General features: G+C 46.0%; 1 protein-coding gene across 1 annotated transcript; it reads left to right on the forward strand.

Moving 5' to 3' along the window:
• Window positions 1–8259: 8259 nt before the first annotated feature.
• Window positions 8260–10238, forward strand: LOC135228718 (proline-rich protein 2-like). Its single transcript, XM_064277312.1, has 4 exons — window positions 8260–8272; window positions 8771–9562; window positions 9681–9899; window positions 10051–10238. The coding sequence occupies exons 1-4, from the start codon at window positions 8260–8262 to the stop codon at window positions 10236–10238; spliced, it is 1212 nt and encodes a 403-aa protein (XP_064133382.1).
• Window positions 10239–25310: the final 15072 nt, after the last annotated feature.

Raw genomic sequence — 25310 nt, forward strand, 5'->3', positions numbered from 1 at the left:
ACCTGTCTAAGACGGCTTCTCCACGTATTAGATCCAAGATTTGTCCACGTTTGTCATAAACTTTGCAAGTGTGTCTAACACTACAGAGACCAAAAACACAGCAAGGGTGAATGCTAGCCTTCCAGGATGGTTCACATCTAATACCTGCACTGCCCGTCTTAGAGTCAAGTTGGTGCTTTCTATCAAAATAACGTAGATCACTCGGATCTAGATCAGGATTACAGCCTTTTTCACCTTTTCAACACACAGTTCTGAAGAGTAATAAAAGAACACACGGATCATAGTAAAGCATTCATGAAAAGCCTATGTGAAGACAACGTTTTCCCATATTCCAAAAGAGAGGAGACAGAAACCTAAGGCTCTAGAACAAAGAGACTTTTCCAAAAAGTTTCTGGTCTTCATTAATCACCTGCAACAACCCTTCTGGATCAGCAGTCATTTGAAAAGACACTTTGATTTTGGGGGTTACTTCTCTGTGTCCTCTGGTCCAATTATACATGAGTCACTTTCACGTTACGAGATAGCCCCACAAAGTGCACTTTCCTGACTGCTCTTCTGAGCAGCCTCCTTCCTGCCTCCTCCACCCTCCCCTTTCTTTCCTCTCCAAAAGAAAGCCTTCATCCAGAATACACTGTCACAATAAACTAGGACAGGATGCCTTCAAATAAACTCAGATGCCACTGCTGTTCACCATTTCCCACACCACTAAGCCTTTACCCTTCTCCAAATTCCCACTGCCCCTCACTTACTGCCATCACAAAGATTAAGAGGGATCTTTGGGTCTTGGAAATGTGGGGAGACAGGTATTGTTGCTGAGCACTTACACAACCCCCTAGTTGCCACGCAGTTCTATGCACATTACTTCCTTACACTGTGTCTACAGGTAGTGAAACTCAGGCACGATGAGGTTAAATCATTAAAATACAATCCCAGAAAAACTCAGAGCAAGATTAAATTCCTATCTCCCACTGTAGTCACTCTCACCTGGGGCTCTTTTGGTGCCCCTCCCCCCTCAGGCAGACATCTGCCACGTCTGGAGACATTTTTGATTGTCACAATTCGGGAGGGGGGCAGTGCTACTGGCATCCAGAGAGCAGAGGCCAGTGATGCTGCTAAACGTCCTACAACAACTCCCCCTTCCCCCCGCCCCCGCAACAAACAAGAACTGTCTGGATCAAAATGTCAACTGCATTGACCTAATCTCTAGGACTACGTTCTTTGGCCCCTAATTGATAGTTAAAGAATGGCTTACTCTACAATTTTATCATTGTACAGCATTTACACATGGCAGTCAAGTGCTATTTCCAACATGTTATACTTCAAAAAAAAAAAATACTTTTTAGTTACTCTTAAAAAATATATATATATATATTTTTAAAACACACGATATAGGGAGCCATAGAGGAACATGAGTAGAGCTCACAAAGCCCAACTCTTTTCCTTTATTGAGAAAACCTGGCAAAGACCAGCTCCTTTCCTTAGCAGCCTCCATCCCCTGAGCTGTGGTCTGCCTGTGCCTGGCTGCTCACCTGGAGTCTTCAGTTGCTGACATGCTCTTGCAGCTGCCTTTTCTCTGCTTTGCTCATCCCCACACACATGCATCACTCCAGAGCAGTAATGATGTACATTGATGGGAATCTCCAGAGATCTACAGCCCCTAGTTGTCTCTTTTGCTCAGTAAATTACATTCATTACCAAGCCATGTGAGGCACCTAAGGACATCAGCCTTTCTGGCTGCCCTCTGTCTGAGGCTGGGCAATGGGACATTATCTAGTAAGGGCTCCAAATTACTATCCTAAGCTGAAAACAACACTCCAACCAGTTTTTAAGCTGAATACAATTTTTCTTTTTTAATTTTTCACTCCCTGTCCCTCTTTCCTAACCATCCTTGGCTCTGCTTAGATTTCTATTAGTTGTAATTTTCTCTTCAAGGAGTCTGCTTTGAGTTCAAGCTGGAGAAGCTGGAGAGCTCAAAAAGAGATGTGGTATCTTTTCTACTCCTTCTTCCAAGACTTCCACCTGGACTCTCAGAAGGGTACACGAAACACTGACTTTCTCCTTCTGGCCTCAAAAATCGTCAGCACAAATGAGAGCTCAAAGCCAGCCTTGGTCATAATGCTCCCAATGCCAATGCCTGATTCACTGTTGTTAGGTGCCTTCAGATTCCCAGGTCTTTCTTCTAGCCGCTGGGTGGGTTTGAACTGTCAGTCTTATGGTTAGCAGCGAAGTGCTTAGCCTTTGCGCCACCAGGGCTCCTTGCCTGATTCACTAGGAACTGTAAATAGATGAGTAAATGGACATGTGACTGCCACTGATGAAGGATAAAGTGGAACTGGCAGAACCATGTGCTTTGCTGATGCTATTATCCACCAAACCTGGAATCCTCAACTCTTTGGCAAGCTGTTTCCTTTCTAGAAAAAGTAATTAACAAAAGAACAGCTAAGGAAAGTGATCCACGGAGAAGGAGGATGGTGGTTGAGGGAATGTGAGTTGGCAGGGCTAACAACCTGATATGGTACAAGAAAAGGGCAATCAGACCTGGTTCCATTCTCGACAACACACCTCAGGAAGGCCCAACAACCCTTCCCTGGTTCTAGGAAAATCATGTCTCATGTCAATAAATCCCTAATGATGCCTGAGATATTTCCACCCACATAATGAATTCCATCCTATCACCCAAAACCTAATGGTTTTCTCTTCACAATTATTCACTGGCATGGTGTCTATGAGTTGAATCAACAGAGGCTTTGGGAACCTTTCACAGGCAGGGTATCCCATTGCACTAACTCCAAGAGGCTGGAGAGACAAGAGTCCCTATGACCTGGCAAAGTCAGAGTAATAGTGGCAGCCACTGCCTTTGCCTTACCCTGAAGTAGAGAGTGTGACAGCCTTCAAACACATCTTCACAATCCATCAGCTCTGCTGCTTTTCACCACTCACTCACTTCTGCATGCTGGACCATGATCAATCAATCACCAACTGCCAGAGACAAAAAAAGGAATGAATGCATTAGGCCAACAGACCCACGACTTCAATTACTAAGTCACTGCTCGAGTGTATTTGTTAAAGTTGGCTGAAGAAATAGACCCAAACACAGATAATGGCTCAAGCTCAAAATAAAAGTTTACTTCTAGCTCCTGTACACATACTGGACAGGTGAAAGGTCTGTCACTGAGGTGGGCCTCCTCAATGCAGTGATCCAGGGACCCAGGCTGACAAGTCTTGCCATCTCTGAAACAATTTCTAAGGTTGCTCTGGGGTGAGGCGGGGCCAAGATGGTGGAATAGTCAGATGCTTCCAGGATCCCTCTTACAACAAAGACCTGAAAAGACAAGTGAAACGGTCATATATATGACAAGGGAGGATCCCTGAACATCAAAGGCAAAGTTCAGAAGTCAGACTGAGTGGCAGGGGGACGGAGAGATGGGTCAGAAGCTGCAAGGAGTTGCTGGACCTGACTCGGCAGGAACCAGTGCCCCTCAGGCACAATCCCCCAGAGCAACTGCAGCAGGGCTGGTGGTGGCATTCAGGACGTGGTTTCCTCAGGGAGAGACAGCCAGCCGCACAGTCTACTCACACCTCCCAAACCACAGAAGAACAGCTCTCTTGGCAAAAGCTAAGTACTTGCGTTTATTTTACCGTGCCCCCAAGCCACCAAGCCAGCTTCAGTGGCCATTGATTTCCCTGGGCCTGAGATAGATCCTGATGCACACCCTGAGCCATTCTCCCGGCCTTGGGGGAAAAGATAATCTGCCAGCTCCACTAACCTGGGGAGCTCAGGACAGAAGCGGCTCCTGTCCAGGCACAAATGGTCCGTGAACTTTGAATACCTTTAACCCCTGCATGGAGCTGTGTGGGCCCATTGCAGATTAGGCCCTTGTTGGTAGACCGCAACGGTGCATCTGCTTGAGATCTGACTTTAACAGTCTCAGCTGTGTGGTGGAGAGGTGGGTTTTTGATGTTTGACAACTCTTTGCCTCTTAAACAGGGTCTTCACCTACCTACATCAGGGGCCTGAGGACTGGTGGCTCCACCCATGTCACCTAGCCACCCACGACAGGGGTCCAAGGGTAAGTCATTCCTACCAGTCCTTACAAGCAAAAGCATTTGGTGCCCGTGGTCCAGCTGCAGAACCCACCGAACTCTGCGTTCTAGGGAACAGGGACACACTTTCCTCACAGACACTCGGGGGGACGGCTGGCAGCCCCCTACCTTGTTCAGAGCGTGACCCCCTTCTGCAACCAGATACCTGTGCCTACACCAATCTCCCCTTCCCCTCAAAGACCAAGGTTGTTCTGGGGACTTCACTCCTTTCAAGCCAGCTAGGAGTGGAAAACACAATGGAGGAGCTGCATGGGAGTTATCTTGTTGAGTTTGTCTCTTTTCCCTAGAAATGGATCTCAGTACCTCCCACTTCCACTCACATTATGCGGCCTAGAGCTATCCACACGGACTGCTCAGCAGCCAGGAATCTCTGTTGTACAAGGCTGACTCCAGCCCAACCAGGAACACAGCATTACGTTTGTTGTTGTTGTTGTTAGGTGCCGTCAATTCTGACTCAGAGAGACCCTGTGTACAACAGAATGAAACACTGCCTGGTCCTGTGCCATCCTCACAATCATTGCTGTGTTTGAGCCCACTGTTTCAGTCACTGTGTCAATCCATCTCATTGAGGGCTTTCCTCTTTTTTGGTGACCTTCTATTTTCCCAAGCATGATGTTCTTCAGGGGCTCGACCCTCCTGATCATATGTCCAAAGCATGCGAGATGAAGTTTTGCTATCCTCACTTCTAATGAGCATTCTGGCTACATTAGGTTTAGAGCAAGAAGTTTGGGATAAGACACAAGCACAGTAACCTTGCCTTAGTTACTTAACAACTCTGAGTCTTGATTTCCCCATCTGTAAAATACCCTGCCTTCCTCTGAGGGTCATTGCTGTTATTGTTGTTAGGTACTGTTTGCAACCCTGCTTTCAATTCTTTGAGCCATATGCTTAGGATTCGAACTGCTGGCTCATATGATAGCTCTACACTGAAATTTTTTGAGGAACCACCAAACTGTTTTCCACAGCGACTATGGCATTTTGCATTCCCACCAGTAATGAATGAGGTTCCAATTTCTCCACATCCTTGCAAACACCTGTATTTTCCTTTTTTTTTTTTTTTTATTATAGCCATTCTAGTGGGGGTGAGGTGGTATGTCTTTGTGGTTTTGATTTGCATCTCCCTAAATTTTTTTTTTTTAATGACTAACAATGTTGAGGTAGCACCAACAGAATTTTAGGATTCGTCATCGGTAGTAAAACAAGCTCATCAGTTCATTTGAAGAGAGACAGAAATAAACCTCCAATAAGCTGAGCACAGAATACGAACTGAAAGAGGAAGCAGGTGACTGGCGTACTGGCATCAAAGGCAGTGTACTCTACCTGGGTCAGGGTCAAAGCTGAGGTCCTCATTATACACTGTAACCTCCCCTTCACTGGCAACAGCACCCATCTCCCTCAAAAATCACGTCTACAAAATTCACCTCAAAGAACAGCCATCTACTTATTTCAGAAAAGAGAATGGATGAATGAACCCTGGCTCGTGAGGTCAAAAAAACCAATGTTCAAGTTTTGGGTTGTGAATACAATCTCAAAGGGACAGAATTTAAGAAAATCCATACTTATTAGAAACTTCCAAGTTCTAGAAGAACCTGATTTCAGAATAACTTTGACCTGCCTTCTGTGCCAGCCCTGAAGTATACTGACTAATTAACCAACATTATTTTTACTAGTACTCTCACGCCTACCTTCAAGGTTTATAAATTACTGGATATTGATCAGGTTTAAAAGTCACATGTATGTTTCCAGAATCCCACCCATGTGTGTAGGCTAGGTTTACATGCAACGAATTAGAAACTATGAAGTTATGGGGAATTTTAATTGAATCATGATTTCAACTTCAGGTTCAATTACCCAATTTATGCAACCCAAAATTCAAAACCTGTATTATGATGCTTAATTGTTAGGTTACATCCTGCCTTCTCACCCACTACACACGCAAAAACACACACACACACACACCCCTAGCAAAGTAACCGCAACCATCCCTCAGTCTCCACAAAACCCATTATTTCAACCTTACGTAAACAATTTGGCTTTCACAACTATTTTCTTTGAGCTTCTCTTTGACTGAGATCTCACAAAGCCTCTCAAGATCCTGTAGACTAGAGGCTACACACTGCTAGTTTGCCAGCTCCATTATTTCACCTCCTCCAGGAATTCCCAGAGACAGCAGTGCCACCTGCTGGTAGGGAAGGCACAATCCGCTTTCTGGAAGCCTATGGGTGACAGGATTGGCAGCCTAGATTTCTGTCCTTGGGAGCCTTTCTTTTCTAGAGCACATCATAAGCATAAGCCACCATCTGAGATGTGTAACCTCCACAGGAGCCTCCACTGTGACTGGCAGGTCGTCTGGAAGCCATGTAAAGCAAAGCCAGGCTGGCCAACGATGAGGCACTTCTGCCTGGAAATGCCTCCTCAATCTTGCAAATGCAAGAGCCTCACTGAATTCAACATTTCCTGGCTCTCCTTTTCCCCCACTGCTTCAGTATCAGATAACAGCACTCCCAGCCCCCACCTGTAGCTATGCTATCTAGCTCTACCTTACATCCTAAGGAAGGTGCTCAGACCCCTCCCAATGTGAAGGCTCTTACAGGTACACAATGTGACACAGATCCTTCTCAAGGGATACTACTGCTTAGGCATGCAAGTCAGACTCTAATTTTTCATTCACTCTCCATCCTCCCCGTGCCTAACCCAAGGGACAGAAAGGACAGGAAGGAAATGATTTTGTTATTGTTTTCAAAGTAACACTACTGAGCTTTCATTGATTCAGAGAGTAAACTCTTGTGCTATAGGTCACTAATACATGCTGCGTCCCTCAAGATGCACTCAGCCTGCCAATCTTCCTGGTTTCCCTTGCTTAACCTGATCAATGTTTTTCAACCTTTTCACAGCCCCTTCCACAGGTGAACGTAAGAACTGCACGCCCTTTGTGTAGTTTTCACAGGCAGTCCCCAGTTACAAACGTCCCACTAACATGCAACCTGTAGTTACAAACCAATCCCCATAAAGCCTATTTATATTAAAAATTTGAGGTATATACAATGGCTCGTAATAATAAACAGGTGCTACTTTGCAAAGAGCATTAAAACACTGTTATTATCACCATATTATCATGTTAAAGATATTTGAGTGTATCTGGAAATGATTCTATAATGCTTTTTATGTCTACAAAAGGAACACTACGTGCTAAGACAAACATCTGGTTAACTAACATTAGATACAAACTGTACCTAACTGTTCCGGCTTATGTACAAATTCAACTTAAAGACAGATTTAGGAACGGAGCTCCTTCTTAATCCGGGGACTCCCTGCATGACAAAAATGACATTTTTTTTTTTTTTAGATCTAAAAGCATATACTTTTTCAAGTTATACCACCTCTCTCAACCTTCAGAATTCCTTCCCTCACCATCACCAACTTAAAAATTTTAGACAAAATTTTAAGTTATTACCAATAATTTGCTTTGTGTTCCAAACTATTAGCCGACAACCTATATTTCACTTTACTAGGGACAGTTGTTCCCAGCGAGCTTGAGCTTCGCAGCAACTTCTTTTACTTCCATTCACCTCAGAGTTCTCATCTCTCTAACAGATCCAAGTGCTCCCTCTTCAATTTTTTTTTTTTAACTTGCCAAGCTAATTCATTGCCTATCAAGTATAGACGTTTTGCCAGTATGCAAGGGTGGATTAGCCAGTAAGCAAGGTGTACAACAGGGTTAATTGTGTTTACTCACTAATCAGTAGTGAACAATTTCACGGGGGTTTCATCACACCTTTGATGTGGTGAAAAACAGGGAAAATTTTGACTACAGATTAGTAGGTAGGCACAAGTAAACCCGTGTGTACCTTGCTTATTGGATAAACCATCTCTGGAGTATGACTTACATGTTTGAAAATCAGTGTTTCCTAAAGAAACAAATTTGTAGGGAGAAGAGGAATAAAAGGGCTTGGAAAAGGTATCAGGGTGTCTCCAAGGAATCAGGTAAATATAAATCTTTGTCAATCTCATGCCAGAATAAAATCTAGGTGAATTACATTCAAACGCCAGAATACAGTAAAATTAACGCTAGTTAACCACTGGAAAACTGAAGGGACTTTTTATGTTTCACTGTAAGGATGTACAGTATGCCCTTCCTATTGCAGGTCTGCGGAAATGGAGAAGAGAGGTAGGGGATACCCTGCAGTTTTAATCTGCTCTTAAACTCCTGCAGGCACCTCCCCTTTTCAAAGCGTGGTTTACAGGAGATATTCCCTCCCCACACACCCCTCTTCTGCCAGCCAAACGGTCTTCTTCAAACACACACTTTTCAAAGAACTGAGGAAGTCTGAAGAGGCTTAATTTAGACCTTGCCTTCACCCTACAGCCCAGTAACATGCAGAAAATAACTAATTTCCCTCTTGAACAGCCCCAGAAAAGCCTCAGTTCACAGCGACCCCCCACCCCCCACACACACACACACAAAATCCTGTCTTCTTGAACAAGAATCTCAGTGTGCTGACCTAGTCCGCAGTTCACTGCATGCATTTCCTTCCTCACAATTTACCAGTCAGCAGTTAAGCGTCTCATTTAGACCTGCTCCACCAGCGCCCAGCTGCTTAGAACATTTTTACCTTTGTAACGAATCTCTGGGTCCCTTCAGCCCACTCAGACCGCCCAATTGCAGTGAACCTGGGCCCTTCAGCCCACTCAGAGCGCCCAACTGCGGGGAACCGGGGCCTTTCAGCCCACTCAGAGCACCCAGCTGCGGGGAACGTGGGCCCTTCAGCCCACTCAGAGCGCCCAACTGCGGTGAACCTGGGCCCTTCAGCCCACTCAGAGCGCCCAGCTTCGGGGAACGTGGGCCCTTCAGCCCACTCAGAGCGCCCAGCTGCGGGGAACGTGGGCCCTTCAGCCCACTCAGAGCGCCCAGCTGCGGGGAACCGGGGCCCTTCAGCCCACTCAGAGCGCCCACCTGCGGGGAACCTGGGCCCTTCAGCCCACTCAGAGCGCCCAACTGCGGGGAACGTGGGCCCTGCAGCCCACTCAGAGCGCCCAGCTGCGGGGAACCGGGGCCCTTCAGCCCACTCAGAGCACCCAGCTGCGGGGAACGTGGGCCCTGCAGCCCACTCAGAGCGCCCAACTGCGGGGAACGTGGGCCCTGCAGCCCACTCAGAGCGCCCAGCTGCGGGGAACGTGGGCCCTTCAGCCCACTCAGAGCGCCCAACTGAGGGGAATCTGGGCCCTGCAGCCCACTCAGAGCGCCCACCTGCGGGGAACCTGGGCCCTTCAGCCCACTCAGAGCGCCCAACTGCGGTGAACATGGGCCCTTCAGCCCACTCAGAGCGCCCAACTGCGGTGAACATGGGCCCTTCAGCCCACTCAAAGCGCCCAACTGAGGGGAATCTGGGCCCTGCAGCCCACTCAGAGCGCCCACCTGCGGGGAACCTGGGCCCTTCAGCCCACTCAGAGCGCCCACGTGTGGGGAACCTGGGCCCTGCAGCCCACTCAGAGCGCCCACCTGCGGGGAACCTGGGCCCTGCAGCCCACTCAGAGCGCCCAACTGCGGGGAACCTGGGCCGAGGGCTCGCCTGCAGGTCGAGCGGCCAGAGAAGCTTCTCCGGGCGGCACTCGGGCTCGGTCTCCGGGTCACGCCGCCCCCACCCCGCCCGCACCAGGGAAGAGGGTCTGCGTCCACCTCAGAATCGGGGATCCCGGGGTGGTGGAGGGGCGTGTGAACCCCCGCCCGCCCCGCCAGGCCCATCCCGCTCACCCCGCCCCGCCCCGCCCATCCCGCTCGCCGCGACCCGGCGAACGTGCGATGTGACTGGCAGCCCCGCGGCGTCGCTCACCTCGGAAGAAACGCTCCGGCTTCCTCCGACGGCTCTGGGGGAAAAAAAAAAAAAAAAAAAACCTGCCGCTCCCGCAGGCGCACTAGGCTCTCGCGCCTTCGCCCCTCCGGTCCAGGCGCCAGACCCTCCGACCAGGCTCTGGCCCGCCCCGGCCCTGTCGGTCAGCGGCCGCGAGAGCCAATCCGCTCGCACGGGAGGCCCAGCGGCAGTCACGTGGCCACAGCAGCCAATCACAAAATAGCCCTCGGCCGCCAGCTCCCAAGTCCCTGGGGGCTCAGCTGCTACAGTGCAGAGAGGGTGTGAGACGTGCGCAAAAGACTGAGGATCCGTGTTCGGGGACTGATTGATTGATCATTTGCTACATCTTTTAGTTTCTAAAATCCTAATAATAGTCATCACCTGGGTACCTTGTTAAAATGCGGATTCCCATGCAGTAAGTTTGGGGTAGGGACCTGAGTGTCCACCTTTCTAACTAGCTCCCAGGTTGTGGTGATGATGCGCCTGGTCCGAGGACCACCCTCGAGGAGCAAGATTTTAAGGAAATCTGTTCAGAAAGTGTCGGTTTTACACCTGCCCCATGTTATTTTCAAGTTTTGAGACCTCTTCCTCCAGTGATGCAGAGCATTCCAGTGACTGACTAAGCAGGGGGTGTCCTGGTGACGCTCATGGTTTGGGCACCTGCTGAGGGAAAAAACCCGCTAACCAAACCCACTGCTGTGGTCTCGATTTGGACTCATAGGACCCTACAGGACAGAGTAGAACTGCCCCATAGGGTTTCCAAGGTTGTAAATCTTGAGGGAAGCAGACTGCTTTGTCCCAGGAGCAGCTGGTGGATTGGAACCCCTGACCTTTCACCACTGTGCTCTGTTTAATTCCCACACCACCCACTCTTAGACTAAGGGACAACAACCTATGCCAACTTGGGGTTGGGGTATAGAAAGTAGAAATGGAGACTGTATGATCCTTGGAAATAACAGGACTGTGTTCTGAAATATTGGGCATGTGTTTCTGAGTGGCAGCTGGGCCAGACTCTGGCATAAAGTCCCCCCTACTTTATGTAATTTACAGTGTGTCCTACAACTACAAGGGCAAGTTCAGGAAGGGCACTTGGAGTATAGGAAAAACATGCAGGGACCTGATGCTTGCAGTGTAAGCTAGAGTGGTTGTACACTAACCTGCCTTAAAACCCACTGCCGTCGAGTCCATTCCGATTCATAGCGACCCTATAGGACAGGGTAGGACTGCCCTGTGGAGTTTCCAAGGAGCACCTGGTGGATTCGAACTGCTGGCCTTTTGGTTAGCAGCCATAGCAAACCTGCCTTAGAAGTCTTAAAAATTTTCCCAGATGCTCTTCTGTAATTCCAGAGTCAGGACGTCAAGAAGCCCATTGCCTCTAACATCTCTCAAACTTGACCTGAACTTAGTGTACAGAGTGGCCATCTAGAAGCTTTGTGGTTCAGCATAGCCAAGCTCTTATTACCCAGTGTTGTACTGATGTGGCTCAAGAGTCTAAGTGCTAAATTCTCTAAAGCCTTCAGACCAGGTGGTGTGATATTCCACCACATTGCTTCAAGCAGTTCTCTCTCACTATTCATCAAGGGGACTAAACTGCCACTTAGAGAGAACTTCATCCTTGTCAGTGTGTCTTAGTGCTAGAAGTGAAGCCCAGTGAGTAAACTTGGACATTGTTCATCACATTGCTCAGTATCAGGGCACGCATACCACAAAATTCAGAGTTTCTGGGAGCACATTAAATCAAGTATAGCACCGGTTCTGGTTATAGCAGGAATAAACAGATGTCCAAGCAAGAAAAACACATTTGAAGTCTCAAAGAAAATCTCCTTTGCTGTCTTCTAAGGTCGCTATGAGTCGGAATCAACTTGATGGCAATGCGTTTGGTTTGGGTTGGTTTTAGCATTAAACTGGAGGAGTCCTGGTGGCTCAGTGGTAAAGTGGTCAGCTGTTAACCAAAAGGTTAGTGGTTTATATCCACCAGCCGTTTCATGGGAGAAAGATGTGGTGACCTGCTTCTGTGAAGGTTACAACCTTGGGAACCCTATGGGGCAGTTCTACTCTGTCGTATAGGATCGCTATGAGTCACAATCAACTCAATGGCAGTGGGTTTGATTTGGGGTTTATCATTACATCAGTGGTTCTCAAGCGTGGCTGTACAGTAAAGGTTTTTAAGGGTATAGATTTTGGGCCCCTGTGCCCAGAGATTCTGATTGGGGTGAGGCGTGGAACCTGTGTAGCTATAGGTTTAAAAAGCTCCGCAGGTGATTTGCTATCCAGCATGTGTGAGAACACCTGCATAAGTTCCTAGATCAATGGAGTCATTCTTTCACAAGGAAAAGTCAGCTCTGCAACACAGAACACTAATGACCTTAAGACTGTGAAAACAGGGCATTTTGCACACAATATGTGAGAATAGATAAGAAAGGCCAAAAATAACTCATAGGAAATAAATACACCAAGGACAATTCAGCGGTACAAATTGAAACGCCAGGTCCATAACTCAGTTTCATTCCAGTTGATTAGCTAAATATTTCAAAAAGAACCTGTTATCTTTGTTAAGCATGCCAAGCTGACCAGCTCTCTAGTGATATCTTCACTTCTTCTACGCCCCTCTTACCAAAAGCAAATTCCTGGTTGAATATCAGTAACAGTTATTCTCTGAGGCTTTTCCCAAAGTGTGTAACAGAGTCACCAGGGGTACTTGTTAAAATGCAGATTCCCAAGACCCACCCCAGAGCCTCTTGTTACCTCTCTCATGTAACGATCCTGAAGTCAGTATTGGTTAAATGGGAGTCCAAACTGGACCTCCTGATAGAAAGCATCCACACATAGGCAAGCCCTCAAGTAAAAGACCTATGCTATTACTTTGCCATGCTGGCTAAATAAAGGAGGGCCATTCCATTTTATAAAACTCCAGGAGATTCTCAGTTCTCTTTACTGGGATTGTATGAAGTTCTGTCATTATTATTATTATTTTTTTTTAATCAGGCATCCGGATGCTGTTGTTGCCCAGAGTATTTCTGTGGAATGATGTGTAATGCAGTGGAGCTTGACTCAGTATTTAACTCAATTAGTGAGGTCCCCTCAGAATGCTCTGCTAACAACAGCCATCTTTTTCTAAAGTGACTTTATTTGTGACACCAAAAATAAGGAAGCCCAATGCGTGAGCCTTCAGACTAGCTTCTTTCTAGCTCTGACGCTTTAAAAAATATATTTCACAGCATCCAAATGGGGGAAGAATGTTTTTTGCCTTGTAAACTTGTAGCTCTATCTACTGGGTAAAATAAGGACAGGTTTCACTGATATTTAACTAGCATGAATAATGTGAACTTTTAACTAGGAAAAAAACATTTGTTTTTCTCTTTATCAGTGTCAACATTATAAAGAGAGGCAACAGGAAGCAAAGAGATGCTTACCTGAGGATATGAATTTGTAAAAAGACATCCAGGCCCTCATTCATTTTCTGTTTTTCGGTCTACTTGCCTCACATACATAACTCGAGTATTCTAGCTCAGGAAATGGCTATGTTAGGATGTGATATAAATCCCGAGTGATCGCAAGCACTTTTCTTCCCCCCCAGAAATTGCTGAACAAGAGATTGGGGTATATTTGAAAAGAAAAGAAAGAGATAAGATATAAACACCCCACCAATTTGCCAAGTCCCCAGAAATCCGCCCATTGGTCTGTTGTGAGCAAAACCTCTGTAGACTCCTTTATAATTGCTAATTACACTTTTATCTCTCTAGCAATAAACAGCTTCTCTAAATGCAATTGATTTCATTCACAAAGACTCACAGGTTATCCCAAAATTTACCCTCTGTAACATTTTATACCTATGTGTCTGTCTTTTGGAAATGCTGGTGGCATAGAGGTTAAGTGCTATGACCACTGACCAAAAGGTCTGCAGTTCAAATCCACCAGGAGCTCCTTGGAAACTCTATAGGGCAGTTCTGCTCTATCCTGTAGGGTTTCTATGAGTCAGAATCAACTTGACACCAAAGAGTTTTAGTTGTGTTTTAATTACTGTTGCTTTTTTTCTTTTTTTTTGTCATCCAGTGTAATCCTGTACAGATTTAGATTTAACCTAACACACAAGGCACAGCTTAGATAAAATGATTTTCTTCATGGTCTCTATAGGTTGTTACTTTTTAAAAAAATATTTCAGACTTAAGGAATGTGTAGGTAATATACGATATAGCCTTCTATAGCCCCCCCCTTCAACTCATGAAAGAAAACGTTATAAATACAGTCAAAACTCCTTGAACCACTCCCAAGAAGTTTATTTTTTAGAAGGAGAGTTCACAATAAGCAAGCTTAGCCACAAAGGAAAGAGAATGGCTTATGTAAGGAAACATCATGTTGTATACATGTAATAAACAAAATATAAATGGACAAAGTTCTTACTGAACAAAATGTTTGGAAATTCCAAACTGGTATAAGAGCATGATAACAGAGCTGGAGTTTCCACGTGGTCCAACCAACCCTTGTGTTTTACAGTTACAGACTTGGAGCTGGAAAGCAGGTCACCTTTGGAGGGCAGCACAGGTAATTAGGAGCAGACATAAGGTGAGGGATCAGATCTCATTCATTCAACAAACACACTCCATGAGCCCTGTCTTTCAGCTCATTTTGGAAGAGAAGTAAGCCATCACAATTCAAGATTAAAAAGTGTTGTATTGCAAGTGAGGCACACAGCATGGCAAGAAAGCAAATAGGACCACCACTTCTGATTGATGGAATCAGGGAAGAATTTTTACAAGAAGTAATGCCTTAACTGAATTCCAAAGAACTAGTAAGAGTTTGCCAGCCAAGGGTATTCCAGGCCTGGGGAACAGGCCATATAAAAAGCACGAAAGCATGGAACACTGCGGAAGAGAAAATAGTTTAAATAGGTATGAGAGGGGAAGAGGGTGAAATGATGATTAAAAGGTGGTGGTGTTTTGGTTAGGTGCTATCAAGTCAATTATGACTCATAGTGACCCTAGGTACAACAGAAAGAACATTGCTCAGTCCTGTGTCACCCTCAGAATCGTTATGCTTGAGCCCACTGTTGCAGCCACTGTGTCAATCCATCTCATTGAGGGGCTTCCTCTTTCTCCCTGATATTCTACTTTACCAAGCATGATGTCCTCCAGGGACTGGTCCCTCCTGATAACATGTCCGAAATAAGTGAGACAAAGTCTCGCCATCCTTGCTTCTAAGGAGCATTCTGGCTGTATTTCTTCCAAGGCAGATTTATTCCTTCTTCTGGCAGCCTGTGGTATATTCAATATTCCTCGCCAACACCATAATTCAAAGGCATCAATTCTCCTTCAGTCTTTCTTATTCATTGTCCAGCTTTCACATATGAAGCGATTGGGAACACCATGGCTTGGGTCAGGCATACACTAGTCCTTAAGGACTTTAAAGTGACATCTTTGCTTTTTAACACTTTAAAGAGATCTCTTGCAGCAGATTTTCCCAGTGCAATGCATCTTTTGATTTTTTGACTGCTGCTTCGGTAGACGTTGATTCTGGATCCAAGTAAAATGAAATCCTTGACAACTTCAGTCTTCTCTTCCTTTATCGTGATGTTGCTTATTGGTCCACTTGTGAGGATTTTTGTTTTCTTCCTGTTGAGGTATAAATCATACTAAAGGCTGTGGTCTTCATCAGTAAGTGCTTCAAGTCCTCTCACTTTCAGCAAGCAAGGTTGTGTCATCTGTATATGACAGGATGTTAATGAGTCTTCCTCCAATACTGATTCCCTGTTCTTCTTCGTATAGTCCAGCTTCTCAGATTATTTACTTAGCATACAGATTAAATAAATATGGTGAAAGGATACAACCCTGACACACACCTTTCTTGATTTTTAATCATGCAGTATCCACTTGTACTGTTCTAAAGACTGCCTCTTGCTTTATGTACAGGTTTCTCATGAGCACGATTAAGTGTTCTGGAATGCCCACTCTTGGCAATGTTATCCATAAATTGTTGTGATCCACACAGTCTAATGCCTTTGCATAGTCAATAAAATACAGGTAAATGTTGTTCTAGTATTTTCTGCTTTCAGCCAAGATCCATCTGACATCATTCCACATCCCCTTCTGAATCCAGTTTGAATTTCTGGCAGCTCCCTGGCAATGTAGAGCTGCAACCATTTTTGAGGTATCTTCAGGAAAATTTTACTTATTACACTATTGATGATATTGTTCAATAATTTCTGCATTCTCTTGGATCACCTTTCTTTGGAATGGGCATGAATATGGATCTCTTCCAGTCGGTTGGCCAGGAAGCTGTTGCCAAATTTCTTGGTAGAAATGAGTGGGTGCTTCCAGCATTGTATCTGCTTGTTGAAACATTTCTATTGATTTCCCCACAACTCCTGGAGCCTTGTTTTTCACCAATGCCTTCAGTGCAGCTTGGACATCTTCCTTCTCATATGCTACCTCCTGAAATGGTTGAATTTGACAGTTATTTTTGGCACAGCGACTCTGTGTATTCCTTCCATCATCTTTCGATGCTACCTGCTTGTTCAGTTTTTTACCTGTAGAATGCTTCAATATTGCACCTTGAGGCTTCAATTTTTTCTTCAATTCTTTCACCTTGAGAAGTGCCGAGCTTATTCTTCCCTTTTGGTTTTCTAACTCCAGGTCTTGCACATTTCATTATAAACTTTATGTCTCCTTGGATGCCATTTGAAATCTTCTGTTCAGCTCTTTTACTCATCATTTCTTCCATTTGCTTTAGCTACATGATGTTCATGAGTAAGTTTCAGAGTCTCTTCTGACATCCATTTTGGTCTTTTTTTTTTTTTGTCTTTTTAAGGACCTTTTGCTGTCTTCATATATGATGTGCTTTATGCATGATCCTACAACTTATCGGCTCTTCATTCATTAGTGTTCAGTGCATCAAATCTGTTCTGGAGATGGTCTCTAAATTCAGTTTGGATATACTCAAGGTTGTACTTTGGCTCTTGTGGACTTGTTTTAATTTTCTTCACCTTCAACTTGAACTTGCATATGAGTAATTGATGGCCTGCTCTGCAGTCAGCCCCAACCTTGTTCTGACTGACGATACTGAATGTCTCAGTTGTCTCCACATATGTAGATTGCAGACATGTCGATTTTATTCCTTTGTATTCTATCTGACAAGGTCTACGTGTGTAGTCATCATTTATGTTGCTGAGAAAAGGTATTTGCAATGAATAGTTTACTGGTCTTGCAAAATTCTACCATGCAATCTCCCACATAGTTTCTATCACCAAGGCCATATTTTTCAACTACTAATCCAAAATTTTTTTTTTTAATCCTTCATGTGTGTTTCCAACTTTCTCCTTCCAATCACCAGTAATTACCAATGCATCTTGATTGCATATTTGATCAATTTCAGGCTGCAGAATTGGTAAAAATCTTCAATTTCTTCATCTCTGTCATTAGTGGTTGGTGTGTAAATTTGAATAATAGTTCCATTAACTGATCTTCCTTGTTGCAGTTGTTGTACTTAGGCACTGTCGAGTCAGTTCCAACTCATACCAACCCTATGCACAACAGAACGAAACACTGCCTGGTCCTAAGCATCCTTAACAATCATTGTTATGCTTGAGCTCATTGTTGCAGCCACTGTGCCAATCCACCTTGCTGAGGGTCTTCCTCTTTTCTGCTGACACTGTACTCTGCCAAGCATGAGGCCCTTCTCCAGGGACTTATCCCTCCTGACAACATGTCCAAAGTATGTAAGATGCAGTCTCGCCATCCTTGCTTCTAAGGAGCATTCTGGCTGTACGTCTTCCAAGACAGATTTGTTCATTCTTTTGGCAGTCTGTGGTATATTCAATATTCTTCACCAACACCACAATTCGAAGGCATCAATTCTACTTCGGTCTTCCTTATTCTTTGTCCAGCTTTCACATGCATATGATGCGATTGAAAATACCATGGCTTGGGTCAGGCGCACCTTAGTCTTCAAGGTGACACCTTTGCTTTTGAACAATTGAAAGACATCCCTTGCAGCAGATTTACCCAATTCAATGCGTCTTTTGATTTCCTGACCGCTGCTTCCATGGCTTTTGATTGTGGATCCAAGTAAAATGAAATCCTTGACAACTTCAATCTTTTCTCTGTTTATCATGATATTGCTCATTGGACCAGTTCTGAGGATTGTTTTTCTTTATGTTGAGGTGCAATCCATACTGAAGGCTGTGGTCTTTGATCTTCATTAGTAAGTGCTTCAAGTCCTCTTCACTTTCAGCAAACCAGGTTGTGTCATCTGCATTACGCAGGTTGTTAATGAGCCTTCCTCCAATCCTGATGCCCTGTTCATCTTCATATAGTCCACGTTCTAGTATTATTAGCGCAGTGTACAGATTGAATAGGCATGATGAAAGAATACAACCCTGACACACACCTTTCCTGACTTTAAACCAATCAGTATCCACTCGTTCTGTCTGAACAACTGCCTCTTGATCTATGTAAAGATTCCTCATGAGCACAATTAAGTGCTCTGGAATTCCCATTCTTCGCAATGTTATCCATAATTTGTTATGATCCACACAGTCGAATGCCTTTGCATAGTCAATAAAACACAGGTAAACATCCTTCTGGTATTCTCTGCTTTCAGCCAGGATCCATCTGCCATCAGCAATGATATTCCTGGTTCTACGTCCTTTTCTGAAACCGGCCGGAATTTCTGGCAGTTCCCTGTTGATGTACTGCTGCAGCTGTTTTTGAATGATCTTCAGCAAAATTATGCTTGTGTGTGATATTAATGATATTGTTCTATAATTTCCACATTCGGTTGGATCACCTTTCTTGGGAATAGGCATAAATATGGATCTCTTCCAATCAGTTGGCCAGGAAGCTGTCTTCCATATTTCTTGGCATAGACGAGTGAGCACCTCCAGCGCTACATCTGTTTGTTGAAACATCTCAATTGATATTCCATCAATTCCTGGAGCCTTGTTTTTCGCCAATGACTTCAGAGCAGCTTGGACTTCTTCCTTCAGTACCATCGGTTCCTGACATATGCCACCTCTTGAAATAGTTGAATATCGCCTAATTCTTTTTGGTATAATGACTCTGTGTGTTCCTTCCATCTTCTTTTGATGCTTCCTGCGTCGTTTAATATTTTCCCCATGGAATCCTTCACTGTTGCAACTCGAGGCTTGAATTTTTTCTTCAGTTCTTTCAGCTTGAGAAACACCGAGCGTGTTCTTCCCTTTTGGTTTTCCATCTCCAGCTCTTTGCACATGTTCTTATAATACTTTACTTTGTCTTCTCAAGAGCCCCTTTGAAATCTTCTGTTCAGTTCTTTTACTTCATCAATTCTTCCTTTTGCTTTAGCTGCTCGACGCTCAAGAGTGAGTTTCAGAGTCTCCTCTGACATCCACCTTGGCCTTTTCTTTCTTTTCTGTTTTCTCAGTGACCTCTTGCTTTCTCCATGGTTGATGTCCTTGATGTCATTCCACAACTCGTCTGGTCTTTGGTCACTAGTGTTCAATGCATCAAATCTATTCTTGAGATGGTCTCTCATTTCAGGTGGGATATACTCAAGGTTATATTTTAGCTCTCGTGCACTTGCTCTGATTTTCTTCAGTTTTAGCTTGAACTTACATATGAGCAATCGATGGTCTGTTTCACAGTCGGCCCCTGGCCTTGTTCTGACTGAAGGTATTGAGCTTTTCCATCTTCTCTTTCCGCAGATGTAGTCAATTTGATTTCTGTGTGTTTCATCTGGTGAGGTCCATGTGTATAGTCACCGTTTATGTTGGTGAAAGAAGGTATTTGGAATGAAGAGGCCGTTGGTCTTACAAAATTCTATCATTTGATCTCCGGCATTGTTTCTATCACCAAGGCCATATTTTCCAAAAACTGATCCTTCTTCCTTGTTTCCAACTTTCGCATTCCAATCGCCAGTAATAATGCATCTTGATTTGATTTCATGTTCGATCAATTTCAGACTGCAGCAGCTGATAAAAATCTTCTATTTCTTCGTCTTTGGCCCTAGTGGTTGGTGCGTAAATTTGAATAATAGTCGTATTAACTGGTCTTCCTTGTAGGCATATGGATATTATCCTATCACTGACAGCGTTGTACTTCAGGATAGATCTTGAAATGTTCTTTTTGACGAAGAATGAAACACTATTCCTCTTCGAGTTGTCATTCCCAGCATAGACTATATGATTGTCTGGTTCAAAATGGCCAATACCAGTCCATTTCAGCTCACTAATGCCTAGTATATTGATGTTTGTGCGTTCCATTTCATTTTTGACGATTTCCAATTTTCCTAGATTCGTACTTCATACATTCCAGGTTCCAATTATTAATGGATGTTTTCCCCACATGTGTTTCAATTTGTCGTGCTGTGGGGGCTTGTGTGTTGCTGTGATGCTGGAAACTATGCTACCAGTATTCAGATACAAGCAAGGTCACCCACAGAGGACAGGTTTCAGCTGAGCTTCCAGACTAAGACAGAGTAGGAAGAAGGATCCGGCAGTCTACTTCTGAAAAGCATTAGCCAGTGAAAACCTTATGAACAGCAGCAGAACATTGATACAGTGCTGGAAAATGAGCCCCCCCTTATGAATAGCAGCTGAACATTGTCTGATATAGTTCTGGAAAATGAGGCCCCCCCCCCAGTCAAAAGATAACTGGGGAAGATCTGACTCCTCGAAGTAGATTTGACCTTAATGATGTGGATGGAGTAAAGCTTTCGCGGCCTTCATTTGCTGATGTGGCACGACTCAAAATGAGAAGAAACAGCTGCAAACATCCATCAATAGGCTGGGGTACCACACCCAAATGAGGGGTACGTTGCTTCCAAAATACAAAGATGTACAGCAGGGGTTGTGCCTCCTTTTCAGTTGTAGAAGGGGCCAGATACATCAACTTATCCTTGACTTTACAAGGAACATCTTGACATGACCACACCACTGGAGCCCTAGAAAGTTTACTGAGGTGGAAGACATCTGAATTTTTTTGGAATAATTCCCACCCTGTAGCAATATTCTACCAATAACTGTAGAGTCATTGATATGTCTTTCTTACTAAGTCCATTCAGCAGAATGTCATCAATGTGATGGGCCAGCGTGACATATTATGGAAGGAAAGGGTGATTAAGGTCACTGTGAATTAAATTATGACACAGGGCTAGAGAGTTGACATACCTCTGAGATAAGACAGTGAAGGTGTACTGCTGACCTTGCCAGCTGAAGGCAAACTGCTTCTGGTGGTCCTTCAAAACAGGGATGGAGAAAAACACATTTGCCAGATTAATAGCTGCATACCCCAGGAAATGTATTAATTTGCAGGCCACATTCCCAAGGAAACACCTCTTCCAACTGATTGCTCATATCAGATCATAAAATGGAGTATGCTTACATAATGTCTGCCAAAACCCTGAGAATCATGGCCTACCCAAGTTGACACATAACATTAATCAACACAGTGGTGATGAAAATGTTCTGAAGTAGACGCTGGTGACGGTGAATAGGATTGTGAAAGTACATAAAGCCACTGTATTACACACTCACAGGCTATTAAAACAAAACTTTATTTAATGAGAAATCTACCAGTTAAAATACTATAAACTATACAGAATAAATTCAGCTGGAAAAATACTAAAAACTAAATAGTACCTACTGAGGTGAGGAGAAGTAAGGGTCTGCTTCTGGAGTGGATGTTCCCTGGCTGTCAATAAGGAGCTGCTGTGGAGGAGGTGTGGCAACTAGCTCAGCCTCTGGTGCCCCAGACTGAGCTGGAGATGGGGCTCCAGTGTTGGAACAGAAGCTGGATCAATATTAGCTGTTCATCTGGGAGGCAGTTGGAAGTGGCCCAGGATGGAAATCCACCCCTCCAGCTGGCCCTTCATCTGCTGTTGGTGATGAAGCTGGAGAAGGAAGACCTGTGGCTCCAACAAGTTCCAGTATTGGTGCAGGATCAGAATGGACATCAGCTGGTGGTATGGAAGCTGGTTCTGCAGGTGGCCAAGGATAGGAATCCAATGCTCCAGCTGGCTCTTTGTCTAGTGCCACTGCTGGAGCTCTGAGGAGCTCCAATGTTGGTGCAGGAACGGGATCAACATCAGCAGGTGATAGAGGAATCATTTCTGGAGGTTGTGCACGGTTGGAATCCAGCTCATCCAGCCAGCTGTTCTCCTGGTGCCCAGGCCAGACCTGGAGATGAAGGGTGGTGGGCTACAGTGAGCTCTGGTGTTGTTGTAGCAGCAGGAGTAGGGATGACATCAGCCGGTGGTCCAGGAGGCAGTTCTGGATGTAGCCCAGGATAAGAATCAGAACTTCCAGCCAGCTGTCCATCTGGTACCAGTGATGCAGCTGGTGACGGTGCTCTATGGAGGTCCAGTGTTAGTCCAGGAGCATGATCAACTCCACCAGGTGGTCCAGGAGCCCGTTATGGTGTTGGCCGAGGAAGAGAATCCGATCTTCCAGCAAGCTCTCTGCCTGCTCAACTTGGTGATGGAGGACCTGTTGTTGTACCCGGCTCCAACGTTGCTGGAAGGACAGAATATAACGCAGGAATTGGTCCTGGATTCTGTTCTGGAAGTCGCCCAGCGTAAAAATCCAGCTCTCCATCTCTTGGCAGTGCTGGAGCTGCTGATGCTCTATTGAGCTTCGGTGTCGGTTCAGGACCAGGATCTCCATCACCAGGTTGTCCAGTGTCTCACTCTCTAGGTGGTCCAGGTTAAGAATCCGAACGTCCATCGGGCTATTCCTCTGCTGCCACAGCTGAAGCTGGTCATGGAACAGCTGTTGCTCTACGGAGCTCCTGTGTTAGAGGAGGAGCAGGATCGACATGAGTTGGTGGTCCAGGTTCCGGTTCTGGAAGAAGCCCAGGATGGGAATCCACCTCTCCATCCAGTTGTCCATCGGATGCTGGTGATGGAGCTGGAGGAGGGCCTGGGCTACATCGAGCTCTGGTATTGGAGCAGGAGCAGGATTGACAGTAGCCAGTGGTCCAGGAGCCAGCTCTGAAGGTGGCCCAGGATAAGACTCTGACCCTCCAGCTGGCCCTCCATCTGGTGCCAGTGCAGGCGCTGGTGATGAAATACCTGGTGTGGTATGGAGCTCCGCTGTTGCATCAGAAGCAGGACTGACATCAGCCAGTGATCCAGGAGCCAGTTCTGGAGGTGACCCTGGCTGGGAATCCACCCCTCCAGCTGGCTCTCTATCTGGTGCCAGTGCTGGAGCTGGCGATATAATAGGTGGTGTGCTGTGGAGCTCCGGTGCCAATACAGGAGCAGAATATACCCCAGAACATGGTGCAGGAGCCAGTTCCTGGGGCAAAGATGGATCTTGAGCTACTTTTACAACTGGCCCTGGCCTTGGCTCTGGAGCTGCAAGAAGAGAAATGTTCACCAATATGACTGCTTTTCCTCATGCCTTTCCGATGATGAAAAACATCTCACGGCCATCAAGAGAAGCCCATTCCCAAGATTTCCACCCCAGAAAGTCTTCCCAGACCATGGTCCACCAGAGGAGGGTCTGAGGTTACTCTGCGCTATAGGCCAACCCCAGCCTCTGGGGGTCTTCCCGTGTCCCCCTCACAAGCTCACATGCAAGCATGCCCAGTCCTCCTCACCCTCTGGCTGTGGCTCCGTGACCTCCATTTGATCCAGCTGGGCCAAGAGAAGCTGGGCATGGAGCTCCAGATGTGAGCCTGGCATGTTCACCTGCACATACTCCACCACGAGCTTTAGGCAGGGGAAGTATGGGGGCTGATCGAAATCCTCCAAGTATTCCTTCAGCCATGTGTCCAGGATAAAAGAGATGGCGCTGGGGGTGGGTGGTGAAGAGCAGGGTCAGAAGCCTTGCTTTCCTGCCACACTTCCCTCCCAGGGCTCCCCTGCAAAGAGCCCTGTGTCTGCCCATCCTTCCAAAGGTCAGCACCACCCTGCATCACACTCTCTGGCTATCCTGGCAGTAGCAGGCCTGGTCACTGAGCAGAGGGCTAGCACACAGCCTCCATCCCAGGGAGCTCCCCATCAATGGTCTGAACAACTCTCCCTCCTCGGAAAGCCTGAATTACATCCCTTTCTCTCCTCTGGCCCTCTCCCCACTGGACAGTAACCCTCTAAGGGCACAGAGATGTGTGTCTGCATGTTCATCTCACAGCCTGGCACACAGTAGTGCTCTAGGATTATCTGATGCTGGGCAACATATGGAGGCTGTCCCCTGCCCCAGCTGCCCAGGCCATAGGGCCCCTCCTCTGGAGATTGTGCACCAGCATGCTGCCTGATTCTCTGCATGCATGTGATGGTCTTTTCTCCCATGGACGCTATTCTCCCCTGGGACAGGGGCCCCACATGCAGCTGAGCACCCACGACTGGGGAGTGAGATTCAGGAGCAGATTTCTCTCCCTCCCACCCCACACCTCCTATTTTGGGCCCCCAATAGGGGAGGGGGCAAGTGGAAATGTGAGGGGACTGTGGGGGGATGGGTTCTCTCAGAGGCCTCTCTGAGCCCCCAGCCTCCCCTCTGCTCCCCAGGACGCCCAGGTTCCACCCTCAGCTCTGTATGACTGCTTATGTCTTGCAGGGGGCGCTCCTAAACTCATTCCTCTAGTGGAATCTAGATGTATGGGGCGCAGTGTCTGCCCAGCCCCAATCCAGACACAGGCCCCATACAGCCTCCACCCTTCTGTATAGACAGGAGCCCCTCTTTCTCCACCCAAAGTCCACTCACCCTTTCAGCTGCTCCTGGGGTTCACCGTCCTGGGCAGAAGAGGGGTGATTACATCCATACCTAGAGGTGGCGTGAGGGTGTCACACCTAATGCACTGTGGATGCTACCTGCTTAAGGTATCTGGTGTTCCTGTCTGACTGCCCGACTAGAATGGAGGCCCAGGAGGGCAGGGCTTCCTATGTGCTCCATCTCCTGAACGATGCTAAGTGCCTAGAACAGTGTCTGCAACAGTAGGGGTTTCATGGCTAACTGGTGAAGGAGTGAACCCAATCAGAACCTTCCCAGGTATCTGAGAGTCTTAGGACCCCTCTACTAGCCTCCAGGGATCCCTATTCTGGCTATACCAAGGTCAAGGACCCACTAAAAAGAATCTCAACCCCCCTTTACAAATGGGAAATAGGTTTGCTCAAGGGCACACGGTCACTGAGGGCTGAGCCAGACAGCTTCTTCATGGGTGAGAAGAAAATAATGAATGTGAACATCCCAGCCCTTCCAACACCCTTTACCAAAGAGCTGGCCTCTGATACACAGTTCCCATGGCTTGTCCCACAGGGTCCTGATAGTAATTCTAGCTGATTTGTCCTTTACCACCCCATTTGTCAGTGGAGCAAACAGGCTCTGAGTGGTGAAGTGACATTCTCCAGATTCACAGCTGGTAGGGGGCAGAGTCTCCACTGGCCTGT

This window comes from Loxodonta africana, chromosome 27 (genome assembly GCF_030014295.1).
Source record: "Loxodonta africana isolate mLoxAfr1 chromosome 27, mLoxAfr1.hap2, whole genome shotgun sequence".
Taxonomy (NCBI): Eukaryota; Metazoa; Chordata; class Mammalia; order Proboscidea; family Elephantidae; genus Loxodonta; species Loxodonta africana.